The sequence below is a fragment of the Peromyscus californicus genome, unplaced genomic scaffold (genome assembly GCF_007827085.1).
Source record: "Peromyscus californicus insignis strain IS unplaced genomic scaffold, ASM782708v3 Scaffold_5__1_contigs__length_169319896, whole genome shotgun sequence".
NCBI classification, from domain to species: domain Eukaryota; kingdom Metazoa; phylum Chordata; class Mammalia; order Rodentia; family Cricetidae; genus Peromyscus; species Peromyscus californicus.
In genome coordinates, this window is record NW_026294573.1 from 136,333,456 (window position 1) to 136,358,538 (window position 25,083).

At 39.9% G+C, this 25,083-nt stretch overlaps 1 protein-coding gene across 6 annotated transcripts; it reads right to left on the reverse strand.

Annotated features, from left to right (window-relative positions):
• Window positions 1–620: 620 nt before the first annotated feature.
• On the reverse strand, window positions 621–24,498 carry Oprk1 (opioid receptor kappa 1). 6 transcript variants are annotated; one of them, XM_052715398.1, is made up of 5 exons: window positions 24,285–24,498; window positions 23,996–24,124; window positions 23,320–23,584; window positions 10,406–10,758; window positions 621–4,460 (listed from the first exon to the last, which is right to left on the reverse strand). In XM_052715398.1, the coding sequence occupies exons 3-5, from the start codon at window positions 23,574–23,576 to the stop codon at window positions 3,928–3,930; spliced, it is 1,143 nt and encodes a 380-aa protein (XP_052571358.1). In that variant the 5' UTR covers window positions 23,577–23,584; window positions 23,996–24,124; window positions 24,285–24,498; the 3' UTR covers window positions 621–3,927. The 6 variants fall into 6 exon arrangements, with proteins under 6 accessions (XP_052571358.1, XP_052571357.1, XP_052571356.1 ...); XM_052715397.1 differs by having other exon boundaries at window positions 23,996–24,127; XM_052715396.1 differs by lacking the exon at window positions 24,285–24,498 and having other exon boundaries at window positions 23,996–24,181.
• Between the last annotated feature and the right edge of the window lie 585 nt (window positions 24,499–25,083).

Genomic DNA, 25,083 nt, shown 5'->3' on the forward strand with positions numbered 1-25,083 from the left:
ATTTTACCCCATCAGGCAATTGTTAGGTTTACGGATAGTAGCAAAGTCTGTTTCAGGTGTAGCTGGAAAACTCAGCGTATGTTGCTAAGTTGCCAGTCACAAAAGTATAGCAATACCTGAAAACATAACCAAAGCTACTCAAAGCAAAGATAAGGTCCCTCCTCCCAGAAAAACCCAACAAGATATTATGTGTATTATGGTGGGGAGACAGGAATAATTGCTTAAGTTCTTAATTAAATTTGAATTAATATTTCAATGACATAATCTGAAGAGATGTTTTACAAGTCAGATGAATTTGATTTAAATTAGTTTGCCAGAATGCTTAGTTTTTGGAATTTGCATGTTTTCATATTTTTAAAATGGAGTTTTGTTCGAAAGGCAGTGCTTAACATTGATTCTGGGATCTTGATAGCATTATGATGAAAACAGGCTAAATTGCCTAAGTTATTCCACAGGTCTAAAAATCAAAGATTGTTGGGTTTTTTTGTTCTTTTCCATTAATCATCTACCACATTATGATGGGCAGAAAGTTAGTGACACGGTTTTGAGAAACAGTTAACCCAGTTCTTGAGACTTGAGGCTTCACTGAAGTGAAGAACAAATGACCTACCAGCAGAGGATTATGATTTTAGCAGGTACAATTTTGGTTTTATTGCAAGGCACACAATCATATAGACAATGTATAATTACTATCTAACAGTATAAGATATAAATAATATCTGTATGGTAAAGAACACACTTTTCTTTCAGAGAGGAAATTTGTCATAGCCTGAGCCAATTTGTACCCTTGTGGGACTTTCATATACATACCAAGCCTTCAAAACAACTCTTACTTGAAAAATAAATCTTGAAGAATGGACACACAACGTTGTCATAGGTTTTCTTTTAAATTCTTTCATTTAAAACCTGCCAATGTATTCTCTCATTTTCTTTATCTTATGTTCCAGTATGAAATGGAATATCTATAAATTGCTGGGTACAAGTTTAACACCTATTTAACATATCAATCACAAAATTAAACCCTTTTCCAAAAAAATTCTTGATTTCTCTCTATGCAATTTTTGTTTTTCAAAAGTTGCCATTAGAGTAGGAAGATATAATCCAGGTAGAGTTGATCTTGAGGTCACAAACATAGCAAGCAACACCTTCTTTGTGTGATGGAAGAACCTTCTGGAAACCTCGGAGAGGGAGAGCCACTTGGGGGCCATGGGTTTAGACAAAAGCACTGTTTGAAACAATCGAGCATGGAAGGATGACACTGCTCCTTAGCATCGTGACACTGCTCCTTAGCATCTTTCTCATACATGATTATATATATATATACATATATATATGTGCACATGTCTGTATTCAAACAATAAAACACACATATGTAATTGATACTTTTTTTCCTGTGTGAGTCTCTTTATCATTCCTTAAGCTAGTGCCCCAAAGTGGCTGTCATCTGTTTTCCACTTTCAGTTTAAGAGGGAAGCTCAGAATTCAACTCAAGGGCAGTTAAGCTATTTACCTCCCCTCCATGGGATCAAGAAATGCAGAAAGCAGAGATATTAGGAGAGCATATAGAGTGTTAATTTAAAGAGGTCACTATTATAATTCCATTGCAAGATGTACCAACATCTCCCCCATCTTTGTGCACTGTAGAAGCATTTCTATTGCCTACTTCAGTGGTTTTTGTTCCTGGAACTGCTTTGTTCACATACGTGTCCCTTTAGTATACTAGCCAAGGTTTTTAACTATTGAGCTAATGTCACCCAATATTTAAGTCATTCTTATTATATATATTCAGTTATAAGAATTCAAGGGTGGTGACTCTTTCTTTAAGTAAGCTGTGGCCTGGGCTGGCAAGATAACAAGTAAAGGAATATGACACCTGACAATGTAAGCCTGATGTTGTGTATTCCATCCCCAGAACCCATGTAAAGTAAAAAGGAGAGAACTAATTATGCAAAGTTGTCATCTGACCTCTACATGCATGCCATAATGCACACACTCACAATAATAATAATAATAATAATAATAATAATAATAATAATAATATAGTTTTCAAAGAATTTTGTGTCCACTCTAGGGTATACACCTCCCCCCCTTTTACATGTCTCTCTTCCCCTGTTAACCTCCACGCTTAAATCTACATTAACACATTTTCTTAATAAATTCCATCTTTGTGTTATTACAAAAGAATTTCAGAATATCTAACTATTCTGTGAAATTTAAGAAGTATTCCAAAGAATACTTCATTTCCATTAGGAAATGTGTCTGCAATGTCACTAGTCACCATTGAATCCAGTAGCATAAAAGTCCCAAATAGAGATAAACATAATGGCTGTGACTCTACAGAGTGTGTTATACCTTCACGCATGCCTCGGTCTCCAGAAAGAGAGGGAGCAGCAGCAGTGAAACAGCTAGTGGTGAGAAATCACAGATGGAACCCTGCCTATAGTATCCAGGTCCACACATTAGATGCTCTATTAGACTCCAAGGGGTGCTGCTCTAACCATGCACAAGCTTTGAAATAGAAGTCATTTCTAAATTATCCTTTCCTTCTTCTTTAAAGTCACATTACAAAAAAATCATCATTATCTCTGGCTACAAGTTTTAAAGAAGGGGGAATTTATATGTCATTTGGAAGAGTTAGCAAAAATATTCTAAATGGATTTCTCAGACAGTGACCTCCACAGGTACCCCCTTACCCAAGACAGTGCAAGCTGTGCTCAGCCACCTCAAGCTTCATTTCATTCTTCAGTATATATTTGGGAGCAAATCTACTTCCTGCAGAAAGCCAGAACATAACATCTGAAGATTCGCATGATCAAAACAACTTGCTCTACATAAGTAGAGAATTCAGCAATAGGTGTGTGTTTATAAACAGTTGCTACCACAAAGCAGATTTGACCAAAACTACCATCTTAGAATGAATTCAAAGTCTGGGAATTTATTAACACTAAGTTATGAGCAGTGTTAGAGTAAATGATGTTCAAGGAATCCAGAGGAAATCACACCATGACTGAGTCCCAGAGAACCTTACATGGCAGCAAAGTATCTCAGCAACAATTCTCCATGTCTCGAGGGGTATCACTGATGCACCCTTGAGAAATGTCCTGACTGCACAGGAGGTCTGTTCTTTATTTACACAGAGACTATTTACAGATGAAACTACACACACTTTGTTGGTATATAAGCTTCATACTTCTTAACACCAGTACATCTTTTCTCAGATTACCTGCCTGAATAGTATGCTAAAACTCAGAGATCTTAAGTAGCAAACTGTAGTTTTCAAGGCATTAACCACTTTGAGAAGAGAGCATTCACAACTTTAAACACATTCACAAATGTCAACATGATATTCTCTACCACTATGCACTTGTCCAGCATCTTGGGTCTAAGTTCTTACTAAGATGCATTCTTTTCACACATGAAACATGTCCACCTAGCAGGGTATGAGCATTGACATGGTCTCATTCTAACTGAGGTTGCTTCTGCCAGTGTTAGCAGGTAAGTTTGGTGTCCACTAAGCTTTGGATACAATGGTTTGGTTTTGCTTTGCTTTTTCTTTTCTTTTCTTCTCCAGAGCTTTGGAACTATGTTGCATAGGAAGGTCACACAGATGGAGGGGAACTAAACCAGGAGAACCAGAAGAAAGAGTATTATCTTTGTTTATGAATGGGTTGAAATTAGACTGGCTTCCCTGTCCTAGGAAAGAGGTGTATTGTTGCCAGGACCTCTGTGCTCTGTTCTTCAGACTTGCTCCCCCTACTCAGCTAGATCACTAATGTGCCCTGAACTTCAAGACTTTAGAGCATGACATGTCTTCATTATTGAATACCTCATCTTTCCATTTCAGACTGCAGTGGTAATCTGGGTTAAACCAAGATCATTGAACTCTTCTCTACCTAGAGAGCTGTAAGAAGACATCTCCACGACTAGTCATACTGGCTTATTCATCCCGTCCACTTCCCTTATGGAAGCAGGATCCTGAACTGTGTTTCTAACTCTGTTGGTGCTCTGTCGCTCCATTCGCATCTTAATAGGGAAGCAGAAGTCCCTAAAACACCTCTTGAAGTTTTCATCAAGGAAGGCATAAAGGACAGGATTCAGGCTGCTGTTGGTATAACCCAAGGCAATACAGAAGTAATAGCTGGAGAGGGCAGCTGTGCTGTGGGAGGTGCTGCCCAGAGCCTCTACCAGGATGAAGATGTGAATGGGGGTCCAACAGATGATGAAGACTGCCACTACTACCAGCACCAGCTTGGTGATCCTGCGGAGATTTCGGTCCTTTTCTCGGGAGCCAGAGAGGAGCCGCACACTCTTCAGGCGAAGGATCATTAGGGTGTAGCAGACAATGATGATGAGGACGGGGATCACGAAGGCAAAGATGAAAACACAGATCTTCATGAAGAGGTCCCACCAGGAATAGTCATCATCAGGAAACTGTAAGGAGCACTCAATGACATCCATATCTGCCAGAGGTACCAAAGTCAACAAAATCACAGAGAGAATCCTGTTATTGTCAGTACTATGACTGCAGAGTTATACATTATCCCAATACTTTTGATTTCAGAAGTCCAGGTACAGTGAGATCATACTGGAAGCACAACAGCAACTCATAAATTGATGGTTCATTATTGAGCATTCTATCAAAACATGTATCTACAGAGCTACTTGTTGTCAAACACAAAGTTCTGTACTGAATAAATACGCAAGCTGGCTAGCAGTGTGACTTGTCCATCTGTGAGGGTTGGCTTTGTATTGGTGGCTTTCAGAGGAGCCAAACTGTTCACTTTTAGTGTGCCATTTATTTTGTATTTTTGTGTATTAACAATTTCTCCACACCCATGACTCTGACAAAAGAGTAAACAACAACAACAAAAGAAAGTTAGCATCTATTTCTAGTAAATGACTAAACATTTTGAATCTCCCTACTGAATTTAGCAAACACCAACTTGTCTTAAAAATATTAACTAAATTGATGATGAAATACATCTAAATATGACTCAGGTGCTGTGATTTAATAGTACCACTCTGCTCACTGTGATTAACGTCATTGAAATGCGAATAAAAATTTTAAAGGTAAATGAAGACAAACCAAGAAAAAGCAATAAGCATCTATATTAATCTTTGCTTTAGTGTTTCTATTAAACGATTTAAAGTATCCTTTAAAAATCATCACCATTGTCTTAGAAAATGAAATGTTAAAAACTTCACTAGTTAGTATGTCATGAAACTCTGAGTTTAATACAAATGTTCTACAGTTGTCTATTAAATCTGACAAATATTTTAATTTTTAATTTTTATTTTATGTATATGAGTGTTTTGCCTGCATGAATGTATGTGCACCATTTGTGTGCCTGGTTCCCACAGTAGTGAGAAGGAGCTAAATTCCGTGGAACTGGAGTTACAAATGTTTATGAGCTACCATGTGGATGTTGTGGAACTGAATGTTGGTCCTCTGCAAGAATAACAAGTGCTCTAAAGTGCTGATCCATCTCTCCAGCTCATAAAAACTTTTCTTTCTTTTTTTTAAAGGTGATCTCGAGTTTTATTTATTTTTTAATTTTTTAAGTAATGATTTTTTTATCCCATCCCAGCAAGAGTTTCCCTTCCCTTCTATCCTCCCAGTCCCTCCCCCACCTTTCTCTCTGCACTCCCCCCATCCACTCTTCTGTTTCTATTAAGAAAAGGGCAGGCCTCCCATGGATATCAACCGAACATGGCATATCAAATTGCAGTACGACTAGGCACATGCCTGGTATTGAGGCTGGACACAGCAACCCAGTATGAAGAAAATGGTCCCAAAAACCAACAAAAGACTCAGAGACAGCTCCTGCTTTCACTGTTAGAAAGACTACCTACACAACTGTAACATATGAAGAGGGCCTAGGTCAGCCCCATACAGGCTCCAGCCACATAACCTTCAACCTACAATTTGCCTTGCCTACAAGATGTGCTGGGGTAAAAGAGGCACAGAAATTGTGGGAGTGGCCAACCAATGACTGGTCCAGCCTAATATCCATACCACTAGAGGGAACCTACCCCTGACACTGCCTGGAGGGTCAGGACCTGAGGCTGAATAGTGCAAACACCTAGGATAGAACCAAACCTAACTGGCAAAAAAAAAGAAAAAGAAAAAAGTCAATGTAATGATGTCTAACAATATTATGCTAGACATATAGATTGGTGACTAGCCCAATTGTCATCAGAGAGGCTTTATCAAGCAACTGATGGAAACAGATGCAAACCTACAGCCAAACACTGGGCAGAGCTCAAGGAATCCTGCAGAAGAGGGGGAAGAAGGATTGTAAAAGCCAAAGGGGGCAAGGACACCACAATAAAACCCACAGAATCAAGTAACCTGGACTCATAGAGGATCACAGATACTGAAATGGCAACCATAGACATGTTCTTAAAGATGAGAAGTGCGTTTTGGGGACGGGGAAGTTGCAAACCTTTGTAGGTCTCTACTTGCAGAAGTGTCAGTTGGAAAGTCACTTCAGAGACATTTATGTAGAGATTTCTTTCTTTGGTTCTCTCCCTGACAATGTGTGGTCCATATATGTATTCGACTCACATTATTTACTACATAGACAGATAATCTTCTTAAAGGAAATTGTGAGGTCATTTTTTTTTTCTCACTTTTCTCTTTAGAATGTAAACAACCCTAGAATAAGGATTAAATCTGCCTTATTCTCAAAATTCATCTTTGGCACAAGGGTCATGCCTACAGCACATGCTACAAAAATAATAAATCTTTAAAATAAGTGGTCATGCACATATCATATATGCACAAAACCCTTGTGCATATAATGTGCAACAGTCACTCATCAAACTTGGCAACATGACACCAAGGTGATGACATTTAACTGTGAAGGATTGCTTCGCTTCAACTATCTCACAGATAGTTACAGTTTAGTAAACATTTGATTGATAGTTATGATCAATGGCGCCAGGCATTGGTGGTGCACGCCTTTAATCCCAGCACTTAGGAGGCAGAGGCAGGCGGATCTCTGTGAGTTCGAGGCCAGCCTGGGCTACCAAGTGAGTTCCAGGAAAGGTGCAAAGCTACACAGAGAAACCCTGTCTCGAAAAACCAAAAAAAAAAAAAAAAAAAAAAAAGAAAGAAAAGAAAATGATCAATGGTAGCCACTTTTAAAAATCTGTATGAAATAAACACCAATTGTGGAGTAGAAATGGCCTCCAAAAGTGCCTGAGACACTGAACATGTATCATCAAAGAAGAGGAACTACAAAATGTCCCTAACCCATGATTTGTTTCAAATATCTGTTTCTGGAAAAAGAAAATGTGTTCAGATTGAATTATCTTTACAATTGCTTCAGCTCAAAAAGTAGTGTTTCTTCAAATACCATACAATTATTCTCACATATAGAATCTAAAGAAGTTGATCGTATTGAAGTTCAGGCTAGAATTGTGGCTTCAGACTTTCTTTTCCTTGCAGATAAGTACAGTAGGGTCACAGCTCACATTGGCACATAGTCCAATATCTATGACTTTCATATTAGAATTAGATCCAACAGTCAAACTAAAGATTTCTTTTTCAGTTTTCTTATTGTTTGTTTTTGTTTTCTATTTTAGTTTTTGAAATTAAACTAAATCATTTTCCCTTCCCTTTCTTCTCTCCTACCCTTCCCGTGTATACCCCTTGCTCTCTCTCAAATTCAGGGATTTTATTTCTTTAATTGTTGTTGCATATGTATGTGTATATATTACTAAATATATACATATAACCTTCTTATTGTATATAATGTTACTTGTCTATATGTTTTCAGGGATGATCATTTGGTTTTGTATAAGTAACTGAGTCCTATTTCCCAGGGAAAGCTATTTCTCTTACTTTCAGCATCCATTAGCTTCCTATAGTTTTTTTTTGTTTTGTTTTGTTTTGTTTTGTTTTTGTCTAGGGTTGCTTACTATAGTACTGGTGATAAGCAGATTATGATTTACCAAAATAAATAATTCACACATATGTAGAACATAAGATTCAATATTTAATACCCATACAGTAAAAACATTACTGTATACAAAGAGCCCTCACTATTGCATGGGTATCAGTAGATGTTGGTAAATATATCAACAAACCACATCGTCTCTGAGGACCATGCTGGTTGTTGATGACACTGACATGCTGAAGAACAGTACCAACCAGCCATGACCAGTTGGAAAGATGACCTAAAATACTCCTCTTAGTCATGAAACAGTCTTAACAGGAAGCATGGTGCAGCACTCCAAAATGAATGCAGTTCACAAAAATCATCTTTCATAATATAAACAAATTCTTTAATTGAAAAAAGTAAAAGGAAAGAACAATTATCATATAAACCACTTTAATATGCTCTCCTTTGCTGCACAAATTAATCTTCATTGACATTAATGCATCTTTTCTTCTACTACACCTGTGCATTCATTTCCATCAATATCTACCTGGAAAAAAACCACATCTCTCTCATTTCTTATTTCGAAAGCCTAACCGAAACTCATTTTTTTCTACGGTCTCACTTTCTGACACATGCTAGAAGTAATATAGTTGTTAAATTTGCAAGTGAAGCATGAACTACAAAACCAGGCCTTTATTTGCCCTGAGAAAGTCATCTATCACCTTTTGTTACTCAGCCCCTTATCATTTTAGTGAGTGCAGAGCATTGCTCCCAGATGGGCCTCGTGATGCACAGACACCTGAGACTCAGAAGAGTTCCTTGCCATTTATTTCCCCTTAATGTAGCCATGAAGAACAAATTCTTCTGTGTGATGAATCATCTTCACAATTGCTCATTTGATTACAAGTGTCAGGGTCCATCACCTGCTGTAGCTGTGCTGGGAACTTGAAACACAGTTCAGAAGAAAGTACCATGAGAACACAACACCAAGAGTGACCCCTAATGTAAGCTGTCAACTTTGGGTGATGGTATGCTAATTTAGGCCGGGCTGTGACAAATGTGCCACTCTAGTGGAGGTGTTGATGTGGTGAAGCTGTGCACGTGTGGTGGCAAGAGACAAATTGAAACTCTACTTTGCATTTTAATTTTACTGTGACCCTAAAAGTTCTCTGAAAGAATCTGTCTAGAATGTACAAAAATAGCCTATGCATCTACCTACCATGTAAGATAAGCAATGATTATAGCACCTGTTCTTTTACTATGTCCTGAAAAGGTCTTGCTACATATATTCAATTATCTGTACTCACAAGTACTACAAAGCTCTCTAATAAAAGGATGCATCTGGACACCTTCAAGACCATTAAGTAGCATTTATACAGTTCAAAGGCTGTTTACCTGCTTCCCTCTAGGGAGTATCTATTAAGATCAAACTTATTTCCCATGGCTTCATTTTTTACTAGAAAAGCAAAACTTTTGAGACAGTGGTTCTCATCTTGGCTGCAGGTCAGACTAACCTAGGTCACACTTCTGCAAGATTAAGCCAGGATCTCCTGGGACTTAGGCATTGATGTGTTCTAAAGTACCCAGACAACTTCATCCCTCATCCCAATTTAATAAATGCAGAGAAAGTCTCTTTACCCTGTTTGCATAGGGTAAGAATTGTAACCATCTGTGAACCTGATTGTGAGCTGACCAAAGCCAATAAAGAAAGGATATATGAGGAATAACCTTAAGGCAGAAAGGAGAAAAGATCCCATATATGCCTCTAATAATATAATTCCTTGTTGGGGAGAAAAAGAAGGAAATCTGTGTGATTGCTAGATTGCATTTTCAAAACCTTCTTGCCTTTGTTTTCTTACTTCATACACTTTCAAATTCCCTTTTCACCAAAAAATAAGAATAATGAGTATGATGCAGTCTAGTGGCAGTTAGAAGGCCTTATGTGCATAGACTTTTCTCCTTATGACCTATGGAAATACTGTCAGGGTTATTCACACTCACTGATGTTGGTTTACCACATCATTAGTTAAAATATAAATGTCTAGGCTACAGGTTTCCAAAGTGTGTTTTGTAGAATGGTACTCTCAACCTCAGTGTCTCAAAAGCTTCTGTGGAAAATAAGGGAAGATGAGAAACAAAATAAGAAGCCAGTGTATATAGTCTTCTCTCCATGGATTTACAGTCACTCTAAATTCAGCAAGCACTTTAAAGATCTGAGATCTCTGGGTGTCTATTCTCTAGCACTGTCATCACCCCATTCCATGTTTAGAAGTAGAAAGAACACAACATTTTTTTTGTTTCTAATCTTCCATGGATCACCCCATTCCATGTTTAGAAGTAGAAAGAACACAACATTTTTTGTTTCTAATTTTCCACGGATTTAGGAATTATAATATACATTGCTTTCATTTGTTTGTTTCCCAATAGATACGTGTTCCAGTCATTCCCAAGGTAAAAATGTTTATCTAATGAAAAAATTCAATTTTTATAAATGGGATGAAAACAATGGATCTTACCTTCTCTAACTTTGGTGCCTCCAAGTACTATTGCTGATATGCCAACAGATGATGACAAGAGCCAAATGCAAATATTGATGACCTTTGCTTTCAAAGGTGTGCGGAAATCCAAAGCTTTCACAGGGTGACACACAGCGATGTAGCGGTCCACACTCATCATGGTCAAGGTGAATATGCTGGTAAACATGTTGTAGTAGTCTATGGAAATGACAATTTTGCACAGAACATCTCCAAAAGGCCAGGAATTCATCAAGTAAACAGCACTCTGGAAGGGCATGGTGGTAGTAACCAAGGCATCTGCCAAAGCCAGGTTAAATATGTAGATGTTGGTTGCTGTCTTCATCTTCGTGTATCTAAATGATAAGAAACAATAGCAGTTACTTCCAGCTCTGTAACTTAAACCCAGAGTGTGAATGTGAGTGACAACCACTGAACTATTAATTTTGCTGTGCACTTACATATTCCTTTTGCATTCATTACATGTGCAGATTGTAAAAGGAACTCAAACTTTTTAAGGTTTTATCTTACTGCTTTGTTCAAACCATGATAAAGAGAATGAAGAAAATATAGGTCAATAAATAGATGAATACACAGACATACTGGAATACATAGAGGTCTTCATGTCATAGGTGATGATTTATTTTAATCCTCCACAGAGGTCTTACCTCAAGTATTTTTGAAATATTTTTCTTCTGTTTGTATAATACAAAACCTTTTCCCTTCATGGTTATTTTGAGAAATCAATAATTATAATTATTTAACCTTTTGAAAGTACAAAATGGTGTTCAATTTTAAAATATATCCAGCAACAGTGGCCAAAGCACAAAATCATTGATTTCTGCTTGCCTATGCCACCAACTTGTCATTTTAAGTGTATTACATAAATAGAATAGACCAACATGAATTATATTTGATACAGCAACATCACAGTAAATAAAAATAAGTTTGGTCTTTCTCTCTCCCAGTCTTGGACAATTATATAAAGTGTGCAGTTGTCTCTAACTGTCTCACCTTTCAGTCAAGGGGACATTAATGTTCAAATTGGGTCAGCAAGATTGCCTGGAAGCTGAAATAATTCTCCACACTACAACATGAAGTTCCGAGCAACACTGCTTTCACTCAAATCTGAATCAACAATCAAAGAATTGTTCTTTGAAGGAATGCTTCCTCCAGAATCCATTGAGCAGTTAATACCCATAGCATTTCACCTCTCTGAAGCCAAGAGGGGAAAACAGTCTGTTAATTCCTTTCTGTGTACTTCAGAATTGTAAACCTTATCACAATGAATGCATCCCTGTCCTCCTAGACACATACATTGTCTCATGAAAAGCATGTAGTTGTCAGTAATATCAGAGTGATGGAATGGTGTTGCCCAAGATGAAGTCACAGTCCTGAGTCTAAACTTCCAGAGTCAGTTTCTGACACATAAGGATGGTAAGCTGGGAGCCCAGGAGAGAGGCCACTATAGAGTCTTGCTCAACACATCTGGCAGGTGGGGATGCATTCCACCCTCAGTATCCACTGCCTTTGATCTTTCTCTTCTCTTCTTGTGAGAAGTAAGATATGTTATTGGCTGGGTGAGAGACCATTGCAAGGATTAGTACTAAAGTTAGCAAGTTCTGGTTTTCTTCATGGCCCATTTCTAAAAGAGTGATTTAATCTGGGAAGTGGGGAAACACATTCTCCACCTTTGGACATTTAACTCGAATATTGCTAAGTGACTTATATGTTTTAGAAAATGTTTAAGGCTTTATAACCAAATACTCATAATATCTTTATAAAAGCACAGATAACCAAGCACGTACAGTTTTAGAAGTAATGTTTCTAATGAGAAAATATAGAATGCAATACATTTGAATACTGCCTGCTTTAAAATGTGATTTTTATGTTGGAAAAATACAAGTTATAGACATACTTCCTACTCCTTTAAGTTCCTCTAACAAAATCACCAATATTAATAGAAGTTCCAGCTGGTGGTAGCTTTGGTATCTACTCTTGTGTTTGGAGTCTCTGAGGTTCCTGTGTCTTCATGAACTTATACTGGCATTCTTTGCTTTATAAAATTAGATATGCCTGGGTCCTGGTCTTCCATTTTTTTCCTTCCAACCAACAGACAGACTTCACTAGGATGTACTAGTCAATTTTGCATCATGATGACAAATACCTGAGCTAGTCAACTTGTCTGTGGAAAGGGTTATTTCTGTTCCCTTTCTTGGAGGTTCCATATCATGCCTTGCTAGCCTTATAGCTTCAGGCCAGTGGTAAGGCAATGCCTCTATACAGGAGTGCACAGAAGAGCAAAGCCATTTATTTTACCACCATTAGTGAAGAATATGAAGATGAACATGAGGTCCAAAGACCCCATTTAAGGGAACACCTAAAAAAATCCAAAGACCCTCAACTAGCCTGTATCCATTAAAGGTATGAGGCCACATATTCAACACCCAAGCCTTTGAGCAATGTTCAAGGTCCAGAGAATAGCAAGGACTTACTATCACAAGCCTCAGTTTCCTTGTGTACAAAATGCATGTTTACTCCATAGCATTCCAAAGATAACTTTAGCACATGGGGTAAAATTTATTTCCCCCTACTCTAAGTGAGTGATCATGTGTAACTTATATCATGTGCTCCCTTTCATATTTGTGGAGAATCTAATAGATAGCCCTGAAAGCGAAATGGGACATAGCTTCGAGATGATGCTCATGGCCATTTTACCCAATTCAGCTTGAACATAAAGATGGTGGTAAAATGAAACTTGAGCCCTGACATAGAAGAACATAAGTGTAATGATACTAGAACTCTATAAGATATGGATCTAAAGTTATCATAAAATATTGGGTGATATCTAGTTTTTAGCTTTTCAAAATATTTATAACCAATAGATGCACAAAACTGTATAAGATCTGAATTTGTAAAGAATCCAGATCATGTCACCAGAGCTCAGAATAAAAGAACTGAGCACAGACAGTAAGCACAGTGACCACTCATTTCAAAAAGCTTTCCATCCAGAATATAGACCTATCTCATCTAGGTCTCATAGTAACTCCATGTGGTAGAGACTTGTAGCAAGAATTTCTCTAGTCCTGCCTTACCCAGCAGTCTTGACGAATCTCTCTCACCTGCAGGTCCCATAGTCACTTATAAAATAATTACTCAGAGGTTATATTAATTACAAACTGTATGCCTATGGTTTCAGCTTCTTGCTAGCTAGCTCTTTCATCTTAAATTAACCCAGTCCTATTAATATATATGTTGCCGCGTGGCAGTGGCATTGCCAGTCTGCTGGCATCTTGCTGCTTCTTGAGCGGCGACTGGCGTCTCTCCCCTACTCTCCTTTCTTCTTCTGGTCTCTGTCTTGGATTTCCTGCCTGGCTATAACCTGACTTGCCATAGGCCAGAGCAACTTCTTTATTAACCAATCATAGCAACATATATTCACAGCATCAGAAAGACATCCCACAGCACTTCCCTTTTTCTGTCTAATCAAAAGGAAAGGTTTTAACTTTAACAAAGTATAATTATCAAGCAAGAATTACAGTTATAATATTTAGTCTATTTGTTTTTGGCAAAATTAAAGAAAATACTCTATCATCCATCCTATGTTTGTGAGTTTAAAGTTTTACATCTAGTTTATCTTTTATCATGACTAAGGAAAACTATAATTATAATTATTTAGTCTTCAACTACATCAAAGACCCCAGAAGGATATAATATTACCTAAGTAAACAGGAAGTGCATTGTAAGCAGCTTCCAAAAATCTAGAATGACAGAGACATCTGGCTGCTGGACAGTCACTCAAAGTTCCTCTGTAATAGTGGGGCATCCATCTTTAGCCTATAGGCCTAGAATTTCTCAGTTGCTTCTCCCTATGTTCTGTAGAATGTCTGGTAGTCTCCTCTGTAAAGCAGGAACCTGAATAACCATCTCACCTTGTTTTGGCAGAATTCAGTGGTCATTTTCCTATTGGTCCTGCATGTTCAGTTTATACAACATCCTGTCAAGAGTCCAGGCAAGGGCACGTTTTTTGCCCAGTGGTTAACTTTTGCCACAAAGAAAGCAAACTCTATACCGAGTTCCTTCAATGCCCATCATCCTCTTTGAAGTAATTGGTGCTGCCAGGAGCAGATGAGTCTCATTTTCCAGAAAAGCGTAAGTTCTTAAACCATGTTAAATGCCATATTCTTTAGGTCTTTGAAGTGTTTGAAGATTACCTACCTAATCAAAATATATCTTTGTATATCTAAAACAAAGTAACTAACATGACTATAAATTTGACTATCATAGAAGACTAATTATTAATCTGTATTTCTTATTATACATTACAATTTAATTGAGTTGCATAAACATAATTCCTTAAAAAAGAGTAGAAACATATATACAGTATAACAAAATTAACTTTAAATTTGTATCAATAAACTAAAATCCATAGCAATGTAAACATTTCAAACAAGTTGTTGCTCTTTAAAAGCAGATTTAGTAATCTACCCTTTTTATCCTATCATATCTATATTATCCCCTTTTCTTCTTTAGAAAGAGATTACATTTATAATCAATCCCCTTTAAATAAAAATAAACCTTTATAAACAATATTTTGGGAATATGGGCATAGCTTCTCATACTTCTTCCTGCTGATTGGGGGCACTGGCAATCTTATGGGGATCCTGATAAGTATATAGTTATTGTACTTATTGTATATAGTTTTTCTTATTACTTTAAATGCTTGAAAATTTGTGAATAGCACTATGGATAAAATTGGGGGAAATCATACTTTATCACAAGAAAAAATATTTTATTATTTTAGACAAAAAGGAGGAAATATGGTGACATATTGTGTACCCCAATATATTATGTACCCTAATAAACTTGTCTGAGAATCAGAGGACAGATCCATCCACCAGATTAGACACAGAAGCCAAACAGTGGTGGCACACACCTTTAATCCTATCACTTGGGAGGCAGAGATCCATCTGGATCTCTGTGAGTTCAAGGCCACATTGGGAACAGAGCCAGGTGTGGTGGCACACACCTTTAATCCCAGCACTTGAGATCTCATGTTTTTGCTTGAGAAGCACAGACACCTTTTATCCCAGAAAGTGTCATGATTAGGTGGAGAATGGTATATAAGGCCTGAGGAGACAGGAACTGAGCAGGCAGTTCATTTGATTCTCTCAGGGGTGAGGACTCAGAGGCTTTCATTCTGAGAATTTGTGGAAACAGAATTGGCTGAGGAGGTGGTGAGGTGAGGTTGGCTGTGGCTGATTCTGTTTCTCTAATCTTTCAGCTTTCACCCCAATATCTGGCTCTAGGTTTTTTTTCTGTGAATAAGACCTTTTAAGATTCATGTTACATCACCTAATATTTCTGTTCTATATATGCAGCAACTAAGAATCATGGGATTCTCTTTAAAAATCTTAAAGAGATATAAATACAAATTACAGTGCAGAAATTGCAATCCAGGAGTTACATGTAAGTTACATATTCCTACATCTGTCATTCCAACTACTTATAACTTTCAAAATCTAGTATTTTGACTTTTACTTGTCTTACTTGATTTTCACACGTCATTCAAGTTGGAATTGAGATTTATGTCTTTGCCCTTCTCTAGCTGAAGACATTCAGGCTTGAGTGATCTGTACAGCATAGACAGAGACAGATCTTGCTTTGAGGAACAGGGCAGGGCTCCATCCTGCAGACAGGTGCTTAGAAACCTGCTACACTGACAGGATAGAGAGCTCACAATCAGAACTGAAGAAAAGAATGAACCAGAAGTTCAATATCATTAATAGTCTTCCAGGAAGTACACTGTGCTGGACTCTATAAACATGTAGGTGGAAACCAAAACCTCTACCCTCAGAGATTCTGGCAGAGCCCCCAGGAGCTATATACATTTAACTATAACAAAATGTTAGGCAATCTTTTCATTCATTTATGTCCACTGAGGAGAAAACAAATATTTTTTTTCTTGTGATAGAGTATTATTTCCCCCATTTCATCCATAATGCTTTACAGAAATTTGCAAGTATTTAAAGTAAAATGGCACCATCTAGGTGGGAAGTCTTGGCTTGTTTGTAAAAGGTGAAGGTGGGTTGGCTGCAAATGGTTATGTCTTTAACATACACATCTCAGGAGCATGTGGCACTAAAGGGCAAAGACGGTGGTTTCTCCTTGCTAATATCTCCACAGAGCTACAATCCTGAATCACAACATTGTACCTTGGACAGGAGGGGAAAGACAGACCAGGAAGAGGGCACTGAGTTCCTTTACCCAGTAGACATGGATTCCAAGATTCCCCAAGAAACACAGGACTATGCTCTAAGTTGCTAGGGTAGGGCCGTGGGAGGTTATTGCAATAACAAGAGCAGCAACTGCCTTGGTAATGACAGTGGAGGCAAGCAATCACACCAGAGCATTTACCATGTGCCAGGCCCTTGCTGTGTGATGTGTGTGTGTGTGTGTGTGTGTGTGTGTGTGTGTGTGTGTGTGTGTGTGTGTGTGATCTAATCATCACTATAACTTTATCATGTCATATAAAACTCCTAAAGCAGCACCTATCACTTTGTAAGTCACCAGCGAATGTGTAAAACAATTTTGTTCTTGATGGGTCATAGGTCTTCTCTGGCCCAACACCATTCTTCCCACCCATCCAGTCTCCCATCACTCCCCAGAAAGCCCATATTCTCACTGCCCCCTGCAAGGGATACTGGGTATCAAACTTCTCTCTGTGTCCCTGTCATCTGGCAAGCTCAAGTTTCTGTGGGGTTCCCTCTTTACAGCATCTGTGCAGATTTCCCAGGTGTCTAGCTTCTTTCCCTCTGTGTGTTCACAAATGCAATGTAAACAGTGGTTATACTCAGTGTTTGGGGTGGGAGGTTCTGTTTTTGTTTGTTAAATTACACCAATTTGTACAGACACAAACTAAGACAGGCCTAAGGACATTTGGTTGAATCTACAAAGGCAGAATCTACAGATGTGAAGAGTCAACTGTAGTAATTTGAAGGTGGAGGGTGGCAATGAACAAGTTTAGAAGAACAGATGACTTGTCCTAAAAGGGAAGTCAGCAACATAGTAGAAACTCAAACTCTGGTGTCAATGTGATACAAACTACAACACTACTGAACCCATGGACCTGGCATCTGTCCCCTGTACTCGAATTTCCCACATTCAGACTCAGTAGGAGGAAAGTTGTGAAGCCTCAGGGAAACACAGTCCTTTTAACAAGCAGTAGGAGACCAACAGCGCAAGACACAAGCAGGTAATGGGTGGGCTTTCTTTTGCATGTCAACAAGAGTGGTGTATTCACTATACTGAGTATGCTTTCCAGGTTACATAACATGCTAGGGTAGGGATCCAAAAGCGTAGGGAAATGAGGAGACATTGTTCAAAGGTACAAATCCTCAGTTACAAGATGAATTCATTCTGGAGAACAAACGTACAAATGATATATAAATGATGACTATGGTTAGGATACTATAGTGTGGATCTGAAAGTTGCTGAGGACAGATCTTACATAACTGGCACTCCCAGAGAAGTAACAACACTGTGTGATAATGACTGTGTTTGTTTGATTGATTTAAAAATTTCAGAGTTCATACATGTTTTAAATGATGTTATTTTTCTATCATAGTAACAAAATACCCGAAGTAATCAATCTGTAACGAGGAAAGGTTGTCATGGATCCCAGTTTGGGAAATTTCAGTCCACTGTTGGTCCATTTATTGGGAAGAGATCATGATGGTTCAGTATACCATGGTAAAGAAGGCCTGTTTACCTCATGCGTCAGTGGGTTAGAGGAGAGGGGGGGGAGCATGCATACACCCCAATATCTCCTTCAAGGGCATGCAGCCAGTGACCTCACTTCCTTACATTAAATCATACCTCTTCAACGTTCCACTGCCTCTGAGCAGCACTTCAAGTGGATGGCAACATCTTCAACATGTGAGCTTTTGAGTGACATTTTAAACACACCTTCAACACAAGTAATTTTCAGGAGTCAGGTGAAACCTGATAGGGTGGAGCAACTCCAGTGCGAACTGTGGAGTCTGTGTGAAGATACTGAGTCAGCACAGGTGTGTCGATTGCCTCCTTCTGCATGCGTGCATGCGGCAGGATGCTTATGGTGGGAAGACTGCATGTGAGGGGCAGGGTATGTTGAAATCTGTGTCTTTCATTAAATTTTTCTGTGAAGTCAACTACAAAGAACTTTTAGAAAAGTCTCTTTTCAGACATTAAATAAAAATAAAACAATCAGGAATGAAGATTGTCTTGGTCTGACTTCTCAGTTGAATGATTTGAAAATATAATGAGTTTGTTTCATTAAATTCTCCAGATATCCTCAGTTCATCTCAATAAAATTAATTTGCTAAACATCCTTCTGGATTACTTGATATTGAAATCATGATTATTTACTAAAAAGCAGTAGTTTATTCATTTCTAAAAAAAAAAAAAGAAAATGTAGTCCTTGCCTCTGAGCTGTCTTTGGCTTTCCCTCAGTCTGAAGTCCCTCTGTGGAATCTCATTCCACATTGGAGTCAGGTTTTCTCCAGTGCTCACTCCCATGCACAGAGCCAGCACCATAATAGGGGCAAAAGATGCTGGCCTTCCTCTCTGTTACCACACAGGTAGTCAAGTACAGTGCCAACCCTAAGCCAAGTCACACCTGGGCAGGTTATCCCAGCAGGCCTGTGGCCAAGGAGGACGGGGAATGCCCAAGAAATAATTTCACTGGAGTAGTCAGTGGCTGGAAAGAGCTCATCTGTTCCTCTTGGTATTACCACACAGCAATGATCCCTCAGAAAAAATTCCAATATGTTCCACAGAGCACAGCCATCTGGGTACCAAAAGGCATATAGATATTTAAAATTATTTCTCTGACATCCTATAGAAATCTTGAGAATTGACATAAGCAAAGATTTAAACCTTTCATGAAAATTCTGTCCTCATTGGCCATTTGGGATAATACATGTTAAACAAGTGAAAAAACAATAACCCATAAGTGTTTTGCAGCACTAGCCCCATTCTTAAAATCCATTCTCCTGTGAGGTGTGGTAGCACAGGGCTATAACCCCAGCACTTGGTAGGCAAAAGTAAGAGGATAGTGAGTTTGAGGTGAGCTTGGGGAATTTAGTGAGATTGTCCTAAAAACAAAGACTACCACTATCTATTTTTCTTATACAAGTTTTCTTTGTCTAAGACATAAGCGGACATAACCTCTAAAGAAAAGGTGAGGAACAAGCAATTGTTTACTTCAAAGCTCTTGATACAATTCTAAGCCTGTATTACTTGTCCCACCGAAATTCCATCCATCTTAGAATGACAGCTGTCTTACAGTCACAGAAATTTAGATTTCTAGCGAAGCAGAGAGCCTCCAGGGGCAACCACGACTGTCTGCATCCAGAAGTCAAGCTACGGTGAAGGAGGTGCCACCCACATAGTTCTCAGCAAGATATTGCCACTCAGATATAGCACAAGAGCTAATAGAGAGGAATTCTTCCCTCCCAGTAAGAAACAAGTTCTCCTGAAACTAGCCCCAAGACAGATATCAGGAAAGACTGTAAAGCCAGGAGAACATGGGAGCAGTTCAGAAGGCTTTGTCTGCGGTCTGTTCAGGCATAAAGAACTCTACAGCACATTTCTGTTTTTCTTTTCTATGATGCTGGAGCCCTATGTGTGCTCAGTAAGTGTTCAAACACTGAGGAATTTCCTCCAGCTCTGTGTTTTTAGTTTTTGTTTTGAGATTTATTTTGTTCTCACTAAGTTGTCCAAATACGCCTTAAGCTCACATTTCTCCTGCTTCAGCCTCCGAGTAGCTGGGATTACAGGGCTATGCCCCCAGCTCAGCTGGTTTCTTTCCTACCTCCCTCCCATCCACAACCTCTTTATCTTCATATGGTTGTTTTAGTCCTGAAATGGCTGTGCAGCCTCCATACTTCATTGTGATCACATACTCCACTGGGAGAAAACAAGTTTAAGTAATCCACACAAGCAGCTGCCATGAAACTAACTCTCTTTTAAGAGATTCTCAAACATGTACAAAATAATTAAAGAAAGAAAGATGGGCTCTTAATTTCTGATGTTGCTTTTTTGATTCTTTTGTAAAAAGAAATGTTAATGTTGGTTCCAAGATTGGATGCAGAAAAATGAGAGCATAATGCTTCATTCAAAGCCCAGGATAAAGTTGTAGGATGGAGCAGTGGTGAATGGTGTGCAGGTGGTCACACTGTACACTAGTCTTTTTTGTGCTCCTCTGCAGGGTTTTGTGATATGTAAAAGGAGGCCAAGCTGATACAGGTGAGACTTTGGAAGACAAGGACATCTAGTGCAGGGATTATGGGAACTCTGCAGAGGGGATGATGAAAGATCTGAAGTAATGCTATTGCAGACTCTCCAACTGGGTCGTCACATTCCTTCCTACACTGACTCAGTTCTGAGGCAGCCACATAGTCTGGCCATGCAGTCTAGACTGGCTCAGGGTAACCTGAATAAGCCATTATCTGTCCCAAACTTAAGATGCCATAAGCAGAGTGAACTATGGAACTTTTGCTTAGTGGCTTAAGGAAGAGTAAACTTTTCTCCTATTAATACGTGAGGAAATTGGTTTCTTCATGACTATCAAGCTCCATGCTCAGAAAATTTGGAAAGGTCAATGAATTTGAGCTTAGGAAATGTAGCCTTTTCCATAGTAGTCCTTCCATAGTTACCTCTAAACCTCTTTCAAGATGTCTCTCTTGGGGAACTTTCAACACAGTGATGCTGAACTGCAAAGAACCAATGTCTTCTACTGGAGAGAAGGTCTGAGAGTGAGCCAAGCCCTGGCTGCAAATTACTGAAAACTGATGAGAAAAGGAAAGGCAAAGCCTATCGCTAAGACCCAAAGAATTTCTCATTTTTACTTTATGTTTTTCTGTAAATTTTTCTTTGTTTATCCTTAAAATTCATTGACAAAGAAATGTACCTTCATAGGAGTGAACTTTTGACTAAATGGAATATAATGCAATTGCTGTAGAACTTGAAGCTGGAAGGAAGTGCTCTAGAAGAATGAAAAAGAATGGGTTAGGGTCATGGTGTCATAGGCAGAGTTTAATATATTGGTGTCCCAATCACTGGCACCTCAGAATGTGACTGGAGACTTGGCCATCAAAGAAGTAATTAAGATCCAGTGAGATCACACATCAGCTGCTATGTCTGCTGTCTTTATTAGAGGTTAGGACATAGCCACATACAGAAAGAAGGCCATTTGATCACATGGAGATGACAGCCAAAAAGACAGAGCGATTACAGGGAAAACTAACCTGGTACACTTTAACCTTGGGCTTTTTGTACTCAAAACTGTCAGATAAAATGTTCTGTTATTGAAGCCACCTAGTCTACGGAGCTTTGTAATGGTAGCCCTCTCAGACTAATACAGGTAGGCCTAGAAATTCAGAAATTCGTGTTGGATCATCAGGTAGCCATCCAGAACAAGGAGAGATAGTGGAGTTTTTTTTTTTTTTTTATAAGACTGGATAATGAGGAGAGAGAAAGAGTTTTTGGGTTTATCATCACATACCTGAAAATCATAGCCACATGGGAAAAACAAGAAAGAATGAAGCCATTTTGGAGGCAGTGAGGAGATAATTTTAATGTTTCTCCTTAGCCAGACTATGGTTTCCAGGTCTTCAAACATTCGTTTGGGTGTTTCTGCAAAAGTTTTTTGTAGGAGGTATTATTCTAGATTCAGTTGATTTTAAATAGGGAAAGTAATCCTGACCACAAGGGTGGACTGGCTGAACCAGGAGAAGGCATTGAGGGTATAACTGAGGTTCACCAAGGAAGAAGTTCTACCCAGGCATAGCATCTACCCCTTCTGGCTTCCTAAATTAAAGATTTCAGGTGTTCCACTTGCATAAACCAATTCCCTGTATGAATTTTTCAGCATGCATATGCACTGCTGGTTCTCGTTCTTTGTTTGACTAATCAGGAAAATATATCAAAGGGGCAGAAGAGAGCTATGAGGCCATGGAGGATATGACTGGATCACTTAGGAAATAGGAGGAAGTAATCTAAGAAGCAGCCAGAGCTCAGAGTTTATACAGGATACAGGGAGAAAGTGAGGGGGAAATGGAGACTTCTGTGAACTGGGCATCATGGCCCAGGGCTATGATCCTAGCACTTAGGAGGATGGAGGCAGAAAGATGGGAGTTCCAGACCAGCCTGAGCTACAGAATGAATTCAAGGCCAGCCTGGACGACATAAGAAGACCTTATGTCAAAAAACCAAGGGCTAAACAAATAGCTCAGGGATCGAGAGCTTGCCTTATTGAGCTTGATTCTGGGCACTGCAAAATCATGCTAGTGGATATTCACTAAGTATCATATTGGTTTTCATTTCATAAGCCACAACACCAGTCCAGTGAATCACAGAAAACTCTGAATTACCTCCAATGCATTTGGTAGGCCTGGAGTTTATTTAAAGAAAAATTTACACAGGGCAGTAAAGTATTTCAATCCAAAGCAGGTAAACAAGCAAAAGCCACATAGATGTTCTCTTTTCTTTACCAGGAGATGACCTTGGGATCAGAACCCTGCACTTTTTCACAGTGTTCTCTCAGCAGAGACTTGGAGCCTCTGCTGTGGCAGGTAGCTTTTAAGTCCTAAAGGTACCACGGATTTGCCCTGCGTGAACCCTACAATTCCTGTAAAACTGTCCCAGGAAATTCTTTTAAGATGTCACCTTGAAGAATCTCCAGAACCCTACACAGAAGAGACCCCACACCTCTCTCTGTCTCTCTCTGTCTCTGTCTCTGTCTCTGTCTCTCTCTCTCTCTCTCTCTCTCTCTCTCTCTCTCTCTCTCTCTCTCACACACACACACACACACACACACACACACATTGTCATCCCTTCACCCCTGCTACCACCACACCCTGTCCCGCACTCACCGAATGATGACAAACATGACCAGCGAATTGCCCACCAAGCCCACCACGAACACTACAGAGTAGACAGCGGTGATGATGACAGGGATGGCCGGGGAGATGTGTGCTGTCTCCAGCTGCTGGTCCTCTGAGCTCATACTGCCGTTGCTTTCCGATTCTACCCAGTTAGGGACCCAAGCGCTGCTGTTGGGGAGTCGGCAAGCACTCGGGGCGCAGGTGGGGCCTGGCTCCCCACGGAAGATCTGGACCGGGGACTCCATGGTGAGGGCTGCAGCAGGAAAGCGAAGAGCGGTGGTACCTGCCTGCGGTGCTGCTGGAGCAGAGGACAGACTGAACCCAAAGAGACAAACTTTACCTGTACAGGGGCGGCACGCAGGGCTGGTGGGGAAGGAGCCTGCAACCCCTTGACTCAGTCTCAGTCTCGGGGAGCGTATTTGGAGGAAGGGGCATGGAGGACTGGCCTCTTGCTAACCGCTCTCCCCAACACTCTCCCGCTGCTAAACTGAGAGCATTTGGACATTGCCAGATCCCTGAGGGTGCACGTCGCCCTCAGGCGCTGTTCACTCTACAGCTGTCCCTACCCTGCCTGTATGCGCTTGCAACCACAAGAAGCGCCCTGCCACACTGCTGCACTGAGCGCAACAACCGCCCCACTGTGCTTTGAAAGCCCCAAGCTCACCTCTGGATCCCTTGCTTCCCAAGTCACCGTCGGCCTCCCAGCTGTCACTCTTGTTCCTGGGTAGCTGTTCTACCTGGATGGGTCCAGGTCTCGCTGCTCAGTGCGTGGCTCCCACAACTGGAGGAGGCTCTGCTGGGTGGGATGAAGCCAAGAAGCAGATCAGGCTCAGGGGACTGGCAGATTGACAGCAGCCGGGCTAGTTGCCCCCTCCCCCCGCCCCAGAGAGCCCATCCCCTCCGCCCCCCTTCAGAGCTAGCCCAGACCCCATTGCTGCAGAGCCAGCTCTCACCAATTCCAATGTCCCCAGCTGCACAACGCTTTGCTCCCTCCCTCAGCGCTGCAGCTTCCAGGCTGGCAGTCCAGGGCTTAGCTCTGGTCCAGCAACAGAAAAGAGCACTTGTGCAGTGACCAGAGTGCATGGGATCACTGGGAGTATTCACAGTATGCACAATGTGTTTGGAATTTTCGTGTCTTCATAGTTCGCAGGACCAGTCTCTTTTTAGGCAAGGAGACAAGTCGTGGTAGTATTGAATTTTATTTATTGGAGGATCCAAATAAAGTTGCAAAAAAAATCTAGTCAGAATCAAACAGGTCATATAGAATTAGTAATTTAAGATATATAATTAGAAAGTCTATGCATCTATCTGACTAGAATGCCAGGCTGCAGGCAAACTGTACCTTACAGGTACTAACTTCATTGTCTGCTATTACTGCTGAGACTCTCCTTACCCAGGCCCTGCTGCTGGAGCAGCATGGTAACTGTTCCTTATGTTAATCCCCAACCAAGAAGTTACTGCCTCCTCTAACAAATGCAGAGAGCTCAAATCTTTATGGAGAAACTCAGTTTCCACTCTGTGTGAGTAACTGACAATCCACGTGTCTCTGTTGGAATCTGCTGGGTAAAAAAGACCCTGGGGTCCCAAAGGAAGACCCTAGAAGAGAAGGACTGTAGCCACCCAAGGGTGAGGCACTTGAATTTTCCCAGGGGTTCCATGGTCTTAAACAAACCAGGTGCCCACTCTTTCCCTTAATGCACATCAAGACCAGAGGTGGGCATTTTAGTGGTAAACTCTGCTCTTCTATCCATC

Excerpts from the sequence above, each read along its gene's own strand:
- Oprk1 (XM_052715398.1), bottom strand. The coding sequence starts at position 23,576 with ATGGAGTCCCCGGTCCAGATCTTCCGTGGGGAGCCAGGCCCCACCTGC. Across the intron at positions 10,759-23,319 it reads GTCATGTTTGTCATCATTCG|ATACACGAAGATGAAGACAG; the intron begins GTGAGTGCGGGA and ends CTTATCATTTAG. Across the intron at positions 4,461-10,405 it reads AGGCACCAAAGTTAGAGAAG|ATATGGATGTCATTGAGTGC; the intron begins GTAAGATCCATT and ends TACCTCTGGCAG.